The 18,619-nt window shown below is 41.4% G+C and overlaps 1 protein-coding gene across 5 annotated transcripts in view; it reads left to right on the top strand.

Moving 5' to 3' along the window:
- GPATCH2L (G-patch domain containing 2 like) overlaps positions 1–18,619 on the top strand; it is a 124,416-nt gene that overhangs the window by 65,929 nt on the left and 39,868 nt on the right. For 4 of the 5 annotated variants that reach the window (XM_057318569.1, XM_057318570.1, XM_057318568.1 and 1 more), the window contains exon 2: positions 4,688–5,359. In XM_057318569.1, coding sequence (XP_057174552.1) covers positions 4,688–5,359 — 672 coding nt within the window. Of the gene's footprint in view, positions 1–2,407; positions 2,513–4,687; positions 5,360–18,619 lie in introns of those variants that run through there. The other variant, XM_048219996.2, reaches the window with a different exon arrangement.

The following is an 18,619-nucleotide window of genomic DNA, read 5'->3' as shown; positions in this document are numbered from 1 at the left end:
CTATATGTTATGTTATGCTCACCCCACTGCAGCTACCATCTGTCACCATACAATGCTATTACAATATTATTGACTATATTCCCTTCGCTGTGCCTTTTATTCCCATGACTCATTCATTCCATAACTGGAGATCCACTCCCCTTAACCCATTTTCCCCTCCCCCTAGGCAACCATCAGTTTGTTCTCTGTATTTATAGGTCTGATTCTGCTTTTTGTTTGTTTATTCATTTTTGTTTTTTAAATTCCACATATGAGTGAAATTATACAGTATTTATTTTTCTCAGGTTGACTTACTTCACTTAGCCTAATATCCTCTAGGTTCATCCATGTTGTTGCAAATGGCACCATCTCATTCTTTTTAAAGGCAGCCTGATATTCCAGTGTGTGTGTGTGTGTGTGTGTGTGTGTGTGTGTGTGTGTACACACATCTTTTTTTAAAAATCTGTTTATCAGTGTACACTTAGGTCACTTGTGGGAGAGAACTTCACTTAGGCAGAAAAGAGGAATGATGGCTGTGGACAACTTTTGAACATTTCTTTCTCTCCTGTGAGAGTTACAAATTCAGTGTGTCCAAAATGGAATTAATTTCTCACCAAATCTGTTTCTCTTCTTGACTTCTCTAGCTGTGCAAATGGTACTGACCACTCTCTTAGTCATGCTGGCTCCAAACCTCAGTCCTCCTTGTCTCTTTCCTTAATTCTTTACATAGTAAGTTTCATCTATAGAAAATTCTGAAAATCCATAAAAATAACAGTTAGAAGATATAGTCATTTATAATGGAACTACTTTGAATGATGGGTAGTGTATCATTCTAGTTATATTCTTAGGCAAGTACAGATTTAATTTCCTATATACATGAATACAGCCATACTCTACATTTTTAGAATAACCTTTTTATTGGAGTAAAACAGTCATGCAGAAATGTACACAATCAGAAACTGATGACTTTTCTTTCATTAAATATTCTTCCACATCAATTTTAAAAGGCTTCAGAGGTATTCCATCCTATAGATGTACCATAATTTACATAACTAATCCCTGTTGTAGGATATTTTTTTCTTGTCTTCTCATCCCTCTCTCCCCAATTTAAAAATTTTGTACCTATTTCCAATTTTTCTTCAGAATAAAATTCCTCAGAGGCAGAATTTCTGGGTCAAAAGGCATATGCATTTTAAAAAATAACCTTTTTCTTTTAGACTAGTGTTAGGTATGCAGAAAAATTACAAAGGTACTACAGATAGTTCCTGTATACCCCATACTCAGTTTCCCCTATTATTAACTTCTTACTGTAATATAGAACATTTGTCACAATTAATGAACCAACATTGAGACATTATTATTCACTAAAGTCCATAGTTTATCCAGGTTTCTTTAGTTTTTACCTCATGTCCTTTTTCTGTTCCAGTCTCCCATCTAGGATACCACACCACATTTAGTTGTCACATTTCTTTAGGCTCCTCTTGGCTGTGACAATTTCTCAGACTTTCTTTGACTTTGTTTACCCTTAACAATTTTGAGGAATACTGGTCAAGCATTCTGTAGAATGTCCCTCAATTGGGGTTTGTCTGATTTTTTTCTCTTGATTAGACTGGGTTTATGGGGTTTGGAAGGAAAGTATCATAGAGATAAAATGCCACTTTCATCGTATCATACCTAGCCTACATATGATCAACATGATTTAACATTGTTCATGTTAACCTTGACTAGCATCTCCACTATACTCATTTTCCCTCTTTCCATACTGTACTCTTTAGAAGGGAGTCACTACACACAGCCCACATTCAACGAGTTGGGAGTTATACTTCAGGATGAATTTTATCTACATAAATTCATCGGAATTTTTCTGCACCAGAGATTTAGCTCTTCTTCCCTGTTTATTACTTTATTCATGTCAGTATTCATATCATTAGTTTACTTATGTCAGTATAGACTCATGGGTATCAATTTTATACTTAAGAGTTATAATCCAATAGTACTTTACTTGTTTTGTTGCTCAAGGCGTTTGTATTTGTAAGACTCTGAGTAATTCACTACAAAGGTACCCGGCTAATAGTTGTGCCAACTCTCACAGTCAAGAACGAGGACACATTTCCCCTCAATTTTACACACCCTTTATAAAAGTAGGTCAGCAAACAAGGGCGAGGCCGAAATCTCTTCCTAGTGCCCAATTTCTTGACGTCCCCAAGGCAGATGAGGCCAGCCTGGGGAGGGGGTGTCCTTTCCCAGATGTGGACCTCATCCCTTACCCCGCCCGCCCTTAACCACCGCCTCTTGGGGTCCGCAGCCCCTGCTCCCGTCTTCTCCAAGGCCGCGCCCTCCGTATGACGGAAGTGGGCGCGGCCACGGACCGGAAGCGCTGGGCAGGGGCGGGCCTTCTCAAGCAGCGAGCCCCTCCCACTCCATCAGTGCCCCACCCCTCCGGCCCAGACCGGAAATGAGGTCAGAAAGGGAAACCCTGGCGGGGAGACTCGGCCCCAAAAGCGGCGGCCATTGGAGGTGGCTGCGGCAGCTGGTGAGGGGGAGGAGTGGGTTGAGAGGGTTGGGGTCCAGGGGGACGGCGCCAGTGGGGATCGGGGCTCCGGCCCGAGGCCGAGGGGCCATGGCCGCCACAGAGCTGCGGAGGTTGGCGGGAGGGGCGAGGGTGGCTGGGCCTTGTTTTTCAGGGCCCATCGCCCCCATCCCGGGAAACGGGATTCGGGCATCTCCGGGGCGACAGTCACCTCTTCTCCTTTATTCTTTCTGGCTTTTTTGGGGAGGCGACAGCGTGAGGGCTCGGTGTCTCGAACCGTGTTAGCCCTAGTCTTCGGGGGCGGGCCGGGGCGTGGGGGAGAGCCCTTCCAAACAAGCTCTTTCTCACATTTGTGGCCATGTTGCGACCCCTGATCACGGAGGGAGCTTAGTCACCAGGACTTGGTTTTTGGCAGTTTCTGCCCCCTGCCCCGGTGAGGCCATGTGAGAAGTTGCTTCTTGCCGCCTGCCTCCTCCCCAGCTCCTCGCAACCCGGTCTTTCTCTCCGACCGTGTGCCTGCCTTTTTTTTACTTCTATCGGTTTCCCGTTCTTTTCTCTGCGTGACTTACCTTTTCCTCTCCTCGAGTGCTTGCTGGACAGGGGGCTTCTCTCGGTGTGTGCACCCGAGACTGAAGGTGTGGGAAGGTCGGGGTTCTGTCACCAGCTGTTCAATTGCAGTCCTTTAGATAGGAGAGGATTCTGCACAAACAGCTGCAAGTTTTTCTGTAACTTTGTTCCACGTTAAAGTGTACAGTTCTGCCTGAGTTTTTAAAGCAGTGGTTCTTTATTAAGAAAGTAGGTTTAGACCTGCTGTCCCTACATCGTTTTGGTCTTGGGGCAGTTGTCTCCCACACCCCAGTCAGGGCGTTTTAAACTACTTCGTATTGCTTAAACGTGGTCATTTTATGTTGTGTGGCTTTTGACACTGAGACGTTTTGTTTGGGTGGTAGTTTTGGAACTAGGTGTCCCCATTGCTTCCACCCATGTGGCAGATAAGCCAGCCTACTGTTTCTTGCCTTTGAATTCGTTGGCATAGGGACAGCATGAAAATAGGTTTTAAAAAGTCCTTTGCAGAATGTAAACTGCATGAATGGAAATACGGTCTGAGAGTGGCACCACACTGTTTTAAATTCTAATTATGGACTTGAAATACTTTGGGCTTAACAAGGGCTAGGGGAAAGATGCTAAATTAATATGTATTTAATATGGTGTTGTACAAATTACATTAGACATTTCCCTTTTAAAGGGTGTTTTGAAGATTGCTCCTACTGCTCTTATCCCTTGGAAGGTTTGCCTCTGAAGGGACCCTTGGAGTATGAGGGTTTGACAAGAATGAGTAGAAAAATAGAAAAATTTAGAAAGCGGTTAGCTAGAAATCTTAAGAGACTCCATCAGTCTCTGTCATTTCAGCCTCAGTTATATCCTGCTTTTTGTGATTGGTACTAAAGCACATAATTATGATCGCTTAATTTTCTGAAGGATGGGAGAAGAGCTTAGAAGTTGCTAATTGTTAAAAAATATATGACATACCCGATAAATTTCCTTTCCTGCTAGCTTCCAGGTGGTAGTTGGGACCAGAATGGGTGCAGACCTAGTCTCTTTTTTCCATTTGGGGTATACATCTGGGTCACCACAATTTCTTGGATCACTGAAACTGCAAGCAGTGGTCCTTAAAGTGTGTCACTAAGTTGCTTTCTCCCCCCTTCCACAAGCATTCTTATCAGTGATCCCAGACCATGGAACAGTTCTTTATCCATGGTTTTCAAGTTGTGTGTTTTTCTGCTCCTGTCTAATGAGATTTCTCTAATCTTTTTGGATTTTATCATCAGATAATTTAGTGACAAGTTTAATTGGGGAAAAGAGGGGGGGATTTATTTCCCTGGGTTTGCTAAGTTTTGCTCATATTCTGGTTGTGATCTGGTGAGTGATTTTTTTGTGCTTTAAGGACATGTTGACTTGAGGTACCTAACAAGGACCAAACACCTATTTTTAGTGGCTTAAGCGTGCATGGATGGTAGAAACAGAGCCCTAAGTGTAAGGATGAGAGGTGATTTTATTTTCTGTAGATAGGGTGGATTCTGCTGTGCCATGATCTATTTTGTAAAATTATGCTAAACAACAGAATCCTATTCAGGCTTTCTTTTTCTTTTCTCTTTTTCTGAACTTTTCTTTTGGCAGATGTGGCCTCATGGATGAGCTGGTACATGACTTAGCCTCAGCCTTGGAGCAGACATCTGAGCAGAATAAGCTTGGTGAGCTGTGGGAGGAGATGGCCCTGAGCCCTCGGCATCAGAGGCGGCAGCTTCGCAAAAGGAGAGGCCGGAAGCGCCGTTCAGACTTCACTCACCTGGCAGAGCATACCTGCTGCTACAGTGAGGCCTCTGAGTCAAGTCTCGATGAGGCCGTTAAGGACTGTCGAGAAATGGCTCCTGTTGCCAATTTTAGTGACTCTGATGACACAATGGTAGCCAAACGGCACCCAGCTCTCAATGCCATTGTTAAGAGTAAGCAGCACTCTTGGCATGAATCTGACTCCTTTACCGAAAATGCACCATGTCGACCCCTCCGGCGCCGGCGGAAGGTGAAGCGAGTGACATCAGAGGTGGCTGCCAGCCTTCAGCAGAAGCTCAAGGTGTCAGATTGGAGCTATGAGAGAGGCTGCAGGTTCAAGTCTGCTAAGAAGCAGCGTCTGTCCCGTTGGAAGGAGAATACTCCCTGGACCTCCTCAGGTCATGGGTTGTGTGAATCAGCGGAAAATAGGACTTTCCTAAGCAAAACAGGAAGGAAAGAAAGGATGGAGTGTGAAGCAGATGAACAAAAACAGGGCTCTGATGAGAACATGTCAGAATGGTGAGATCTCCCTTACTCAGATTTTCCTGGTTATTTTTACCCCAAGTACAATTCCACATTCTTGATGAGTTCACCTGTCTTTCCAGACCAGCCACTGTAACATTGAGTTTGTAGCCCTCCTTTAAGCCATCAGCTAGGGTATATCTCTAGCTTTTTACGGTACATTCATGACTCAATTTCCCTATTTCAAGAAGGCTATATATAATGAAACACATTTGTTTCTAAAAATGGTTTAAAATGTGTACTTCACATGCATAACCATGAATTTTATTTTAAAAACAATTTACTGCTGTTTATGCCACGTAGATCAAAATGTAGATGTTAGAACGAGGGTCTCAGCAGAGGCTGGGGTGTGTGTTTGTGTACGTGAGAAAATGCTGCTGCCAGGCACATGGAGTTTGAGTATGTTCCTGGTAAGCTGCCTTTCCCCATCAGGAGTCCAGGCTTTAGATACTGGGCTATCATTCTGTTGTCTGCTACTTCCAGTTTGACTGTATGGGGTTTATTTTTTATGGCTGACATTCAGGTTGTCTGAACACATGGTGGACTTTGAAAATAACAGTACTGAATCCCATTAGTCTTACACCAAATGTCATCGAACCAGAAACATTTGGGTCTATTGGGTGCATGTTTAAAATGGCAGTGTAGTTTTTGGTGACTTTGTTTTTTACATCTCAGATAGTCCTAGGAACATGGATAATCCCCACCTTGATACTTTAATATTACTCTTAATCTCAGTGTGTGACAGCTGTTTCTCAAGGAAGATGCTCTTGGTGTTTTGGTTGGGGCGATTCTTTGTGCTGAGGGACTGTCCCATGCTTTACAGGAGATTTGGCATCCCTACATTGTTCCCATCCCCTTCGTAGTATCAAACCACATGCCTTTATGGATGCTGCCTGGTGGGTTGGTAGTCCCAGTTGAAGGGTTCAGAACTCCACTGTATGGTAGGCACCGCTAATCGTGTTTTATAGGAGAGGAGATGGAGGTTAATAGCGTTTAGATAATTTGCCCAAGGTCACCCAGTGGCAACACTGGGAATTAAACCTGATTCCAAAGTTCATACTTAACCACCATGTTTTGCTGCCCTTTAAGTTTGCCTTTTTCGTGGCTCTTTTTCCATCTCATCTTAGCTTTTACAACTGAAGAATGTGTGGCCTTTCTCAGGACTTTCCTTTTGAAGTTTGTCTGAAAAACAAAGACATAAATCTTAGAAACTATGAGGTGAAGCTATGTCAGTAATAGGAAAAGGTGCTTAGGTCTTTATCCCTGTACCTTTCATGGGTGATTTTTAATCCAGCTTTAACAGTTTTTCTGACTAACTTTATATTTGCCAGTCTCCACAACCAAGTAGGCTTATAATTTGGCTTCCCTGATTCTCCTCTAATATACATCCTAAGACCTATTTACCCAATTTATATGTATGATTTTGGGTTATAAAGGGTTTTTTTTTATCATGTTATTTTTAATCAAATAAATGTTTAGCTGGCGTATAGCCTTTCACAATATCATAATCCTCAATTGAGGCATTTAAGTTTGTTTCGATATCAAACCTATATACCACATAATTTACTGTTGAGAATAGTGATTTTTAAAAATTGTTTTTTGCGATGATACCTTGTGTTTATTTTTCCCCAGAATTTTTCTTTCTTTTTTTTTTTAAGATTTATTTTTTATTTATTTGACAGAGAGAGAGAGAGCACAAGCAGGTGGAGTGGGAGAGGGAGAATCAGACTCCCCAGTGAGCAGGGAGCCTGATGGCGGGGCTCGATCCCAGGACCCTGGGATCATGACCTGAGCCAAAGGCAGACGCTTAACCAACTGAGCTGCCCAGGCGCCCCTCCCCAGAATTTCTTGTTAAATTATGACATAATTGTAGGTGAAAGACTGTTAACTCTGTCTACTCTTTAAGATAACAGTCCAGGAATGGTTCCAGATACAGAGTCTGTAATCTAGCAGTGAGACACTCAGTCTTTCCAGTTCCTTCTTACCCCAGACACATCTATTGCACGTTATAGTCAGGTTGTAATAGTGAACATTCTAGTTATATGAAAGCCTAGATACGTTGAAGTAGGCAGCATTTCTTATGAAATTCTTACTCTTTTCAAATTGAGAAAACCTTATTCCCCCACCCCCCTTTGTGCTATTTGCCTGGTCCATGACTTCAGAGTTCTTTTAATAACATGGATGCCCAAGTCCTTGTAGCTATGAGGGAATAATAGCTTGAGTAGTAGCAGATCTAAAATGAGTATAATTCTTCTTTAGAATCTATTTAGGAGTCTTAAATATGCCTTGACTTATGTTGATTCATCTGTAGTTATGAGCAGAAGTGCTTTGTGTTTTTTCCCCCTAAATCTGCTCTGTGGAGAAAGAGAGGTGACTGTAAATTATATTCAGTCTCTCAAATAAGATGGAAGTAAAATCTTCTTCCCTCAATTATTATTTAAAGATTTTATTTATTTATTTGAGAGAGAGAGAACATGAGATGGGTGAGGGACAGAGGGAGAAGCAGACTCTCCACTGAGCAGGGAGCCCAATGCGGGGCTCGATCCCAGGACCCCGGGATCATGACCTGAGCCGGAGGCAGATGCTCAACTGACTGAGCCACCCAGGCGCCCCTAGAACTTTACTTTTTATCAATGGTGTTGAAGATTGTCAGCCTGTATGGTTCAGCTTGTAAAATTATTAGGGTGAAGGTGATCAATAAGCTTAACTTAGCCTTGTCAGTGGATAGAGTTCTTTTAAAAAAATGTGTGAGGTGTTTTAGGTTTGAAAATGTATGTCTCAACCAGAGAGCTTTATTTCTAGTTTACTTAAACTCATTTTACTAATAACCATGGAATAGTTTAAGCTTGACCAATAGTTCTTTTTTTTTTTTTTTTAAGATTTTATTTATTTGATAGAGACACAGCGAGAGAGGGAACACAAGCAGGGGGAGTGGGAGAGGGAGAAGCAGGCTTCCTGCTGAGCAGGGAGCCCGATGTGGGGCTCGATCCAGGACCCTGGGATCATGACCTGAGCCGAAGGCAGACGCTTAATGACTGAGCCACCCAGGCGCCCCTAAGCTTGACCAATAATTCTTTCTGCTTCTCTTTTTCTGTTCTTCCTTCAATTCTGCACCAACCAATCCCTCAAGAGTTCTGAGGAACTGAGAGTGGTTATGATGTAATAGTATTTTATGCCTACAAAAAGATCAGTTGTTATTTTAATGTTTTCCTCTGTATGTGTGTTCTATTCTAAAATGGAGCAGTTTTTTGTAAAATTACTTTCTACTGTCCTTATTCATATTGTCTATATAGCAGCTGTTAAGTGATTCATAGCCTAATTTTGCTCTATTCTTCACTAACACATTTGTTTGTTCCCTTGAATATAGTTTAGCTTCTGTTCTTTTATAAGTGAATTGGTTTGGTGTTGGCCTGAAGTCTCAGTCAGGAGCCTTCCTAAGGTGATGTATTAGAGGCCGATCTCACAGGAAAGAAAATATTCCCTTCTCTTGGAAGGCAGGTGACAGAGATAGAGTGCTAAACCTCCCCCCTCCTTCTCCAGCCCAGGCTAACCTTCTGCGGCCCCTTGGTGCCTCTTGTTTTCTTATTTTTATAGAAAATCAATATCCCTTCTGACACAAACAATAGCTCAGAAGCAAGAATAAATGGGAGAAAGCTGAGATCTCTGTCCATCACCTTTCACTTTAACTCCCCCAAACTCTTTAATTATGAGCATGCTTTGCTCCAGGTGTTTGTGGCAGTGAAATTGCTAAATGAGGACCATTTTAACCAAAGATTGGGTGATCAGTAACACTCTATAGCAGTAGTTTGTTGGATCAATAGCATTCATTATTTCATGGTTAAGGTAAGTAGCCTCCTTTGCAAGTGGAGGTCATTAGTCAGGGGCTACTGGAACTGTGGGAAAGAATATATGTGGTAGATTGAGGTGGTTCTGTTTTCTATTCCAAAACTGGGAATGCTGACCAAGAGTGCATTACCGTCGTTGCCATGGTGCTGTTGCATTTGAGAGTATCGGATAGCCAGCATGGCGTGCCTCCGTAGATCTACCCAAAGTTCTGCTCGTGTATCCTTAGGAGCAGCTACGAAAGCTTGGGAGGTGGATTTGATACTACTGTATTTGAAGGTCTGTCTCTTGAAAGAAATGTGTTCGGATTATTTTGCACGACTCTGGAGGACGGTGGTAGGACTCCTAGAAGTACAGAGAGTTAAATGTTGCCTCATAACATTCCAAAAATTTGAACTCCAAAAATGAAATGAATTGTTTCATGAGGTAGTGAGTTCTAGGTCCCCGAAGGGGTTCAAGGCTGTGCCGTGGTGACCGTGTACTGAGTTTGTGTAGAGTTGGAGAGGTCGCACTGCATGATTTTTCAGGTCCCTGCGACACTGAGATTCTCTCATTCTGAAAAGTCACAGCCCCATTCCAGTGCATTATTGCAACTTCATATTGTAAAAAGCATCTGATAACCAGCATCAGCTGCCCACTGAAATACTTACAGAGACATAAAACACTGTAAACTCACATCACCAGAACCTAGGACCTAGAGGTGGCCTCTTGCCAAGATCTCCTCAAACCACAAGGCTGACAGATGTGCGGTTGAAAGCCCACATCAGCGCTGCCGAGCCAACGCTGAATGTAGATAGCAAGAGCCTTCCTCCTTTCTCTATAGTCAGGCCTTTGTTCAGAAACGCAGGGTCCATTTCAGTCAGGAAATCAGGCAGCTGCAGTTTGAGCTAGTCCCCTCTTAGCCACAGTTTTTTTCTGTGGTTTTAGTTACTCGCAGTCAGGTGCGGTCTGGAAGCGTATGATCCTTCTCCTGCCATATCATCAGAAGTAGTCGCAGTAGCCTGACACCGCCTCACAGTGCCTGCGTCATTCACCGCACTTCATCTCATTATGTAGGCATTTTATCCTCTCACATGATCCTAAGAAGAAGGGTGAGAATAATAAGATATTTTGAAAGAAAGAGACCGCATTCATACAACTTTTGTTATACTATATTTATATTGTGCTATTTTATTATTAGTTATTGCTTATCTTTTACTGTGCTTAATTTATAAATAAAACTTAATCAAATCACAGATATACATGTATAGGAAAAAACATGGTATATATAGGGTTAAATACTATACAGGTTCAGGCGTCCCCTGGGAGTCTTAGAAAGTATCTGCCGTGGATAAGGGGGGAACTACTGTACTTCCCAGTTGGCATCTTTCAGTCTTTATTTGGAGGCTCTACCTCCCAGAATACACTTGGATAGGGAATTAGTGTTTTCTCTGTGTGTATTTGTGTTTGGGGTAGGAGGCAGTCATGGCAAATTGAATCCTGGGAAATGTATTCTCCAAGAATAAAGTTTCCTGTTGGCATGGGCAGAGAAGAACAAATCACTCTTAGTGGTGCATTCTAGAAATTGTAATGTTTTATATAGCTTTATATATTTCAGACTCTTGGAATGGGGTCAGAATAAAGCAGTGAGAGTTAGAAGAAGATCCTATCTTAGTCCAACATAGTTATCTGAGAGAGGGGCGCCTGGGTGCCTCAGTCGTTAAGCGTCTCGGCTCAGGGCATGATCCTGGAGTTCTAGGATCGAGCCCCACGTCAGGCTTTTCCCCTGGGAGCCTGCTTCTTTCTCTCCCACTCCTCCTGCTTGTGTTCCCTCTCTCACTGGCTGTCTCTCTCTCTGTCAAATGAATAAATAAAATCTTTAAAAAACACAAAAAACAAAAAAACAGCTATCTGAGAGAAAAGCCTACCAGTGACACTGGACATTAGGCCAGCGGCTCTGCACATCGTCTTGGCCAGTTGTAGATGTGAGAAGAGCATGTTTCCCATGTCCAAGGGAATAGAGAATGGGACCAGGGGTAATTTACACACCCTTTCTATTGACAAATAACTGATTCTAGGTAGACCAGTTCTCAACAAGAGGCCTTTGAGCAAGTTCTGCAGAAGAAGGGAAAAGGAACATCATCTTGAAAGTTCAGAGGAAAAGCACATCTTCAAAAATAATTTGCCAGTGGAAACCAGAAGAACATTTTAGAAAATCTTCTTTAAGATGCAAGAAGACATAGCCACTTTGTTTTTATTGGGTTGGTTTTTGTCGGTTTGTTTGTTTTAAAGTTTTTATTTAAATTCTAGTTAGTTAACATAAAGCATAATATTGGTTTCAGGAAGTGACTCATCACTTACATATTAACACCTAGTGTTCATCACAAGTGTCCTCCTTAATACCAGCACCATTTAGCCCACTTCCTACACACGTCTTCAGCAACCCTCAGTGTGTTCTTTATAGTTAAGAGTCTCGTATGGTTTGCCTCCCTCTCTTTTTTTCTCCCTTCCCCTGTGTTTATCTGTTTGGTTTCTTGAATTCCATGTATGAGTGAAATCATATGATATTTATCTTTCTCTGACTTATTTCATTTTGAAACAGGAGCAGTAAGTCATAAGCGTAAGGTGGCTATTTGAAAACCCCATAGTATGGGAGGAGAATTGTTGGGAAATTTGAAATGTAATTGCAGTGTTAAAACAGGACAATTCGTTTTGCTGAAAATTGAGTTCATGTGGGAAACTTTGGAAGCCCTCCCAAAATGCAGAGAGAGGAGGTAAAAATGAGAGACAGAGGATAGAAGCCCAGTCTATGAGTAAATATTCCAAAGGAAGAAACAAGCGTTGGAATAGAATAATGATCTTTAAAAATACAGCTAAAGAGGGCGCCTGGGTGGCTCAGTTGGGTGAGCATCTGCCTTCGGCTCAGGTCATGATCCTGGGGTCCTGGGATCAAGTCCCACATTGGACTCCTGGCTCAGTGGGGAGCCTGCTTCTCCCTCTACTCTTCCCCCCTGCTTGTGATCTCTCTCACTCTCTCACTCAAATAAATGGGTAAAATCTTAAAAAAAATATATATACAACTAAAGAGAAAAAGTGTTCCTGGGTTGAAAAAATTAAGCAAAAAGATTAAAAGGGAAAAACAAATGAAAAGACATATCTACCTAGACATATCCTGGCAAAATTTTGCATTCTGAGTTGGTGGTGGGGGCAGAACAGGTATAAAGAACAATCTTTCCTTGCTCCGTGGGGAGCCTGCTTCTCCCTCTGCCTGCCGCTCCCCCTTCTTGTGTTCTCCCCCTCTCTGACAAATAAGTAAAATCTTAAAAAAAAAAGATCTTAAAAGGGATGAAGACAAGGCCAGCATTTATCCCTACAGTACTAAATGTGAGGGGCTACAGTTGCCTTTAGAATTTTGAGTGGGGGAAAGGCTCTCCCATTCCTCCCTGAATTTTATGTATAGCTTAGATTTCATGTGAAAGGCAGCAGAAAGACATTCTCAGACATTCAGATCTCAGAATATATGCTTTTTAAAAATTTACACTGAAAAGACATTTCTTCTAACTGAACGTAAATCTCTCTTAGCTCTAAGAAAAGGTAAGTCTTAAGAGGATGGGTGGGTTTCTCTAAGGCACAGCCCCCCAGCGCAGTGGCAGAGTCCTGAGGAAAATCATTTCCTTTACAAAGTAGATCTGATTGCAGGGGCCACATTAATGAGCCTGTGAAACCAGTGAGGTGGCTTTCTTTCATGGTATCTCCTAATTGAAACCAAAAAATAAACTCCTTCATTATACATTCTTATAACTTACTGTGAGAATAATTTTGCAGTTGATGAGAGATATTTCTCTGAAAAACCTCTCCCTCAGTCGTATTCACTTTTGGACTCTGAAGTCTGATTATATATGGTTGTAAATGTACCACCTTGACCCAGGAAAAAAATTGAGCAAAGATGATTTTGGGCTACTTAAAAAAAAAAAAAAAAAAAAATCAATGGGTGAGGAACTCAGGGTTAACTTACTGATACCAACTTTTTGATGATAGGTGATAAACTAATTCTGTACCTCTTTATTTTAATTGAGACAGGTATAAACTACTCTCATTCAGTTCTAAATTTACAGTTCTCTGTGATTAGGAATATGAAAGAAGCAGCAAGCTGTCAGGTCAGAGGACAAACTGTGTTTTTTCCTCCCAATTACGAGAGTCAGAGAAATTTGTCTTACTGAAACTAGGAGCTTCTTGTTAGGGCTAGAAAGTAGGGAATTATTTTCAAAAAAGAATTCATAAAAATGCTGTATCATTTATTGCTGCAGAAAAAACTACTCTAAAATTTAGTAGCTTTAAGCAACAAACATTTCCAGTTCCTGAAGTCAGAACCTGCGAGCAGCATAGCTGGGTGGTTCAGACTCTTTCATATTGTTGCAAGTTGTTGGCCCTGGCTACAGTTGTTTCAGGGCACACCGGGCTGAAGGACCCACTTCAAAGCTCACAGGGCTGTTGGCAGATTTCAATTCCTTATAAGCTGTTGGACTGAGAGTCTCAGTTCCTTTCCATGTGGGCCCTTCCACAGAGCTGTTAGTGTCCTCAAAACATGGTAGTTGGCTTTTCCCTAGAGGGTATGATTTGAGAGAGCAGAAGTGAGAGTGAGGAGAGCATGCCAGCCCTCACTGAGTGCCCAACATGGAAGCCACAGTCTTTCATAACCTAATCTCAGAAGTGACCTACCATTACTTCTGCCTATGCCGTTGGTTGTACAGGCCAACCAGGGTATTTCCTGGGATCATTGGGAGTCATTTGACAGTCTTGTTACCACAGATGTCTCCCCATCTTCTGAAAATTTTTCCTGACTTAGTATCAAGCTAGTTTAAGGAATGGTATTCTCAGAGTAATATTTCTCCAGAATTTGGGAGAATGTTTTTACTTTGATTTCAAAGGAAGAGCATTCAGGAACTCAAAGGGCAAGCAAGGGTATAGATCACTGAGTATATTTTGTTGTATTTTAAGTATGCATACTGAAGATGAATGTTTATTTTTAAAATTCAAGGTATGGCATTAAGAAGGAGAGCTTTTTCTTTCTTTTTTTTAAAGATTATTTTAGAGAGGGGGAGAGAGTGCAGGGGGGAGGGGCAGAAGGAGAGGGAGAGAGAAACCCAAGCATATGCCATGCTGAGCACGGAGCCTGGAGCCCCACGTGGGGCTTAGTCTCAGGATCCGGAGATCATAACTGAAGTTGAAACCAAGAGTGGGATGCTTAACCGATTGTGCCACCCAGGCGCCTCAAGAGGGAGAGCTTTTTCAAAGTGAGTTCCTAATTAGTTTTCTTGGTGTTCGGCATGTTTGATGCATTTTTAGCTGATACACAGTATAGTCAAAGCACAGCTAGAGCTTCGGCTGTGTCTGAATGTTTTAAGTAGCAAAAAGCAAAGAAACACTCTTTCCCAAGTTCAGTTAATCTGTTAGCATTTTCAGGAGAATGAAAATGAGAAATGCTAAATGGAAAAGTATCTCATGAAGAGGGAAATGTGGAGTTACTTGGTAAATGAATCTCTCTACACTATCCGTATTTTGATGGCCATTCAGTGAGCACGTGGGCTTTGGAGATACACCACACTGGCTCTGATGCTTATTTGCTGTGCAGTGTTGGGCAACTTGCTTGACCTCTCTAAGCCTTACTCCTTCATTTGTAATATGAGGTCGACATAGTTACCTCGTAGAGTTTTGGGGTAGAAGAAATGTAATAATGAAATAAAGCACTTAGTACTTTGCTGGGCCTGTAGTAGAACTCAATAAATGGTATTATTGGTATCAGTAATTAACAGTAACCTTCTATATTAATAATTTTCTTAAACTCAATTCAAGTACCAATCCCCTTCTTGAGACACTTGTGGTTTGGGTAACTGCTCAGAGCTGTGTTTGCCTCACCTGGATGAAACCCACGGAAAATACTGGATTTCATAGGCCACATTTATTTTTCCATTCAAAATGAAAATAGATTCGAGTCCCATAGAATTTGTTTTTCTTTACGGAAGTATAATTGAGAGCCCTGTAGAATTGAGATGACTATTTTAATAAAAAGACTGTCAGGAAGTTACTACTATTAACCTCTAAAATACTAATATGGGGCACGTACAAGAATTAGCACCCTAAGTGTAGCTTTTGAATCTTGCGTCCTTTGCCTCTGTATAATGCTCTAGATTTCACAAAGTGGGTTCACATGCCTCATGTCATCACATCCACAAAACAGCCCGTCCATGTTTTACATGAAGGAAATAGGATTAGAGATTGAAGTAACATGCCACGAAAGCCGTAGAAGGGGAAGCAACAGAGTTGATCTGAAGGAGTTCATTCCATTTATGTAACATTTGCCGAATGCCTGTTTTATGCCAGGTGCTCTGCTAGGTATTGGGGACGTTGAAATGAGCAAGATCTTTCCCTCTTACCCAGCCTGGATCTCTCTCTCTCCTCTCTATAGGCTTTTCTTTCTGCCTGGGCTAGTCAGGGAGGGGTGATCTGTACTACTTGAATAGTTTCAGTTTACCAGTTGGCCTGAAGGTCCAGCTTCCTTCTCGTGATTCCTGGGATTCAGAGAACTCAGACTCTTTGAGGCCCTGGGAAGAGAATGACATTGTTGCTACTCTGGGATGTTGACCTCTGTCCCCGAAGGCTGGTTTTATCCAGCGGAAGTGTACAGCCTCCTGTCCTCCTCTGAAGTGGTGTTTCCTTTGACATGATGCCCCGCCCACTCCATCCTGTAGTTTGTTCATCACTATACATGAGGGTTGTCAACTTTGACACTACTGACATTTTGAGCCAGGTAGTTCTCTGTCGTGAGGGCTGGCCTGTGCTTCGTAGGGTGTTTAGCAGCACCGCTGGCCTTTACCCGACAGATGCCAGTAGAATACCAACTCCCCCTCTCCACTCCCAAGTCCTGACAAGATGTTTCTCCAGACACTACCAGATGACCCTGTGGGTGCAGGTTGGGGTGAGGGTGGGTCGGGGGGAAGATGGGGGTAAAATTGCTTTGAGTTGAGAGCTACTGCTGATATTTCTAAGTGCTGAGATGGGGTTTTCACTTCATTGACTTTGCTTTTACCAACAAGCGTGAGTTTCAGATTTAGAGAACTTAGTAAGACCAAAACATTGATCCCTTCTGTAGAATAAAAATACTGTAGTTTTTAAAAGTTCTTAACGGAGAGTTTTTGCTAACTTGAAAAAATACCCTTTAATTGCTCCTCAAAAGGGCAAACAGTTCATTTTCAGAACTTGGAAAGAAGAGCAGTTCAGATGATAGCATTCTAAAGTTCATACCAAGGTATACAATGTTTAGCTAAGAGTGTTTGCCCTGGAATTAATTATTCAAGTTGATGAGGGGTATCAGTAGTGTTTTATTAAGCTTGATTCCTGTGATAATCTACTTCTCTGAGAGTGGATGCCATGCCCAGTCATCTGGTCTACCAAGAGTGCCTTGAATTACAAAGATGGCCAGGTGGGAAGGTTAGATGTATAGATGTGTGATAAAACAGAAAAAGCAAGATGTTAACTGCAGTGTGTGATGTGCAGTAGATGTGATGGAGTGTGAGTGGTAACTGGAACTTCGTTCAACTTTTTCATATGTTCAGAATTTTTCATTATAAAATGTTGGCAGAGGAAAGCCTCTGGAGCTGCAGGTTAGGGTAACTCTCCTTACACGTCTGTTATTTCAGTTGGATGTGGTTCAGTTGCTTTTCTGACAATATTATAATAATTAGGTAACACAAGCGGTGGTCTTAAACCCAGGCTTTAATTTCGTGTCTTATTTAAAATGGTGGCTATGCTGCTGAATTAAGTGTGGGAACATGTTTTAGTGAAAACTATTATAGAGAATTGTGATATATTATTACTATTTTTTCTCACAAAGGAGTGCTTTTAAGGTGTTTTCTGGCTTCTGAAAGTGGGGTGGTTTCTTCAGTGTTGTAAGGTTAAATTGTGGGCTTGCCCACCCCCTTATTTGCAGAGTATTAGTCATTGGAAAACATTCTTCTTTCTCTGTTTTCACAGCCTTCTCCCGTAGTCTGGACTAGGTTTTTAATAAAATGTACACCTTGATGTTGTTATTGACATGTTTCTCTGTTAGTTTGAGTACTGGGTAGAGTGGTTTCTGGTGGTATGGTAAATAATAAATGCTTATAAGTGAATGAGTGAAAGCTTAGGAGAAATGGGGGTGGGGATTATTCCTCCTTTTTCTCTGAGAAACTTCTTATTGCCCCAATTTGGGATTGAATTTTTTAAATGATGTATAAATTATTTGTAGGGTTAATACATTTTTAGAAATTTTAGAGATATTCTAGGAAGATTTTTTTGTATGCAAGCTATTTATAGTTAGAATCCTGTGAGAACAGGGAGTACAGAACAGCTCCCAAGGCAAAGACAGGAGGCATTGATGCCTCTATGAGTTGCTGCCATTTTAGGAAAAGACAAGATCTCACACCTGCTGTCTTTGTGGGTTTTGTCTAGTTACTTTTTCTGAAGATTAATAAAGGCTGAGTTTCTGTCTTCCTGACTAAGCTTCAGAGCACCACAAGTAGAGTGGACATCAAAGGTAGGATCATACTTTTTTCTTATAAAAATGAGGAGCAGAGCTTTTTCTCTTTGCCTAGTAAAAATGCTCATGGCAAAAAAGTTACAAACAAATTTGAAGGTTTTGGAATAGGAAAAACACGAAGGATCCTGACATCTTTTAACTTTTTGACCTTGTGAACTACAAAGGTGCTAAAAGAAACTTGTGTTCATTGAAAGATAGGAGCTTGATTTTAATAAAATATTAAACATTCTGTTTAATTGGCTAACTTAACATTTTACAGTTGACAAATCATTGTTAAAGTCCCACCAATATGATTTTTTTCAAAGAAGCATGCTGTCTGAGCCAGAAGTGAATGAAGTCTGTGGGACTGGACAGCTTTGGCCTGTAACTTGGGAGGGGAAATGTTTGCTTCTACTCTCTAGCTAGCACTGCATTTTTGCTGCTGTATGGTAGTGTTCATGTGCAGACATGCCACGAAGTTCCCACTTTTGTTTTCATTAAATTATGCTAATAATTTCTTACATATGATTAGATTTCCACAATGCAAGTCCTTCTGAGAGAATAAATAGAATTAGCAGATGCTATCTAATGAAATAGTCATCTCCAGATACTAGTAGACAGGTGATACTTTTGTGTAATAAGCATTCTGTAAGACAAATTATTTTCTTTATGAAGAAAATACCTGTCTCCCTTGATTGTAGTCTTAAAATCCTGGTGATATTTTTGTGACATCATTGCCATTCCTCGAATTAACTATACATGGAAAGCTTAGACAAGTTTAATCCAAGCTTTTTCAAAAACAGTAAGTCTTCTTAAATACTGTTGACAAAAATAGGAAATGTGCAGTTGACAGGAAGGCTTTAGGTTACCAACAGCTTTCT

This window comes from Ursus arctos, unplaced genomic scaffold, assembly GCF_023065955.2.
Source record: "Ursus arctos isolate Adak ecotype North America unplaced genomic scaffold, UrsArc2.0 scaffold_25, whole genome shotgun sequence".
Taxonomy (NCBI): Eukaryota; Metazoa; Chordata; class Mammalia; order Carnivora; family Ursidae; genus Ursus; species Ursus arctos.
Note: the sequence above shows the minus strand (reverse complement) of the source record. Positions and strands in the feature narration are given on the sequence as shown.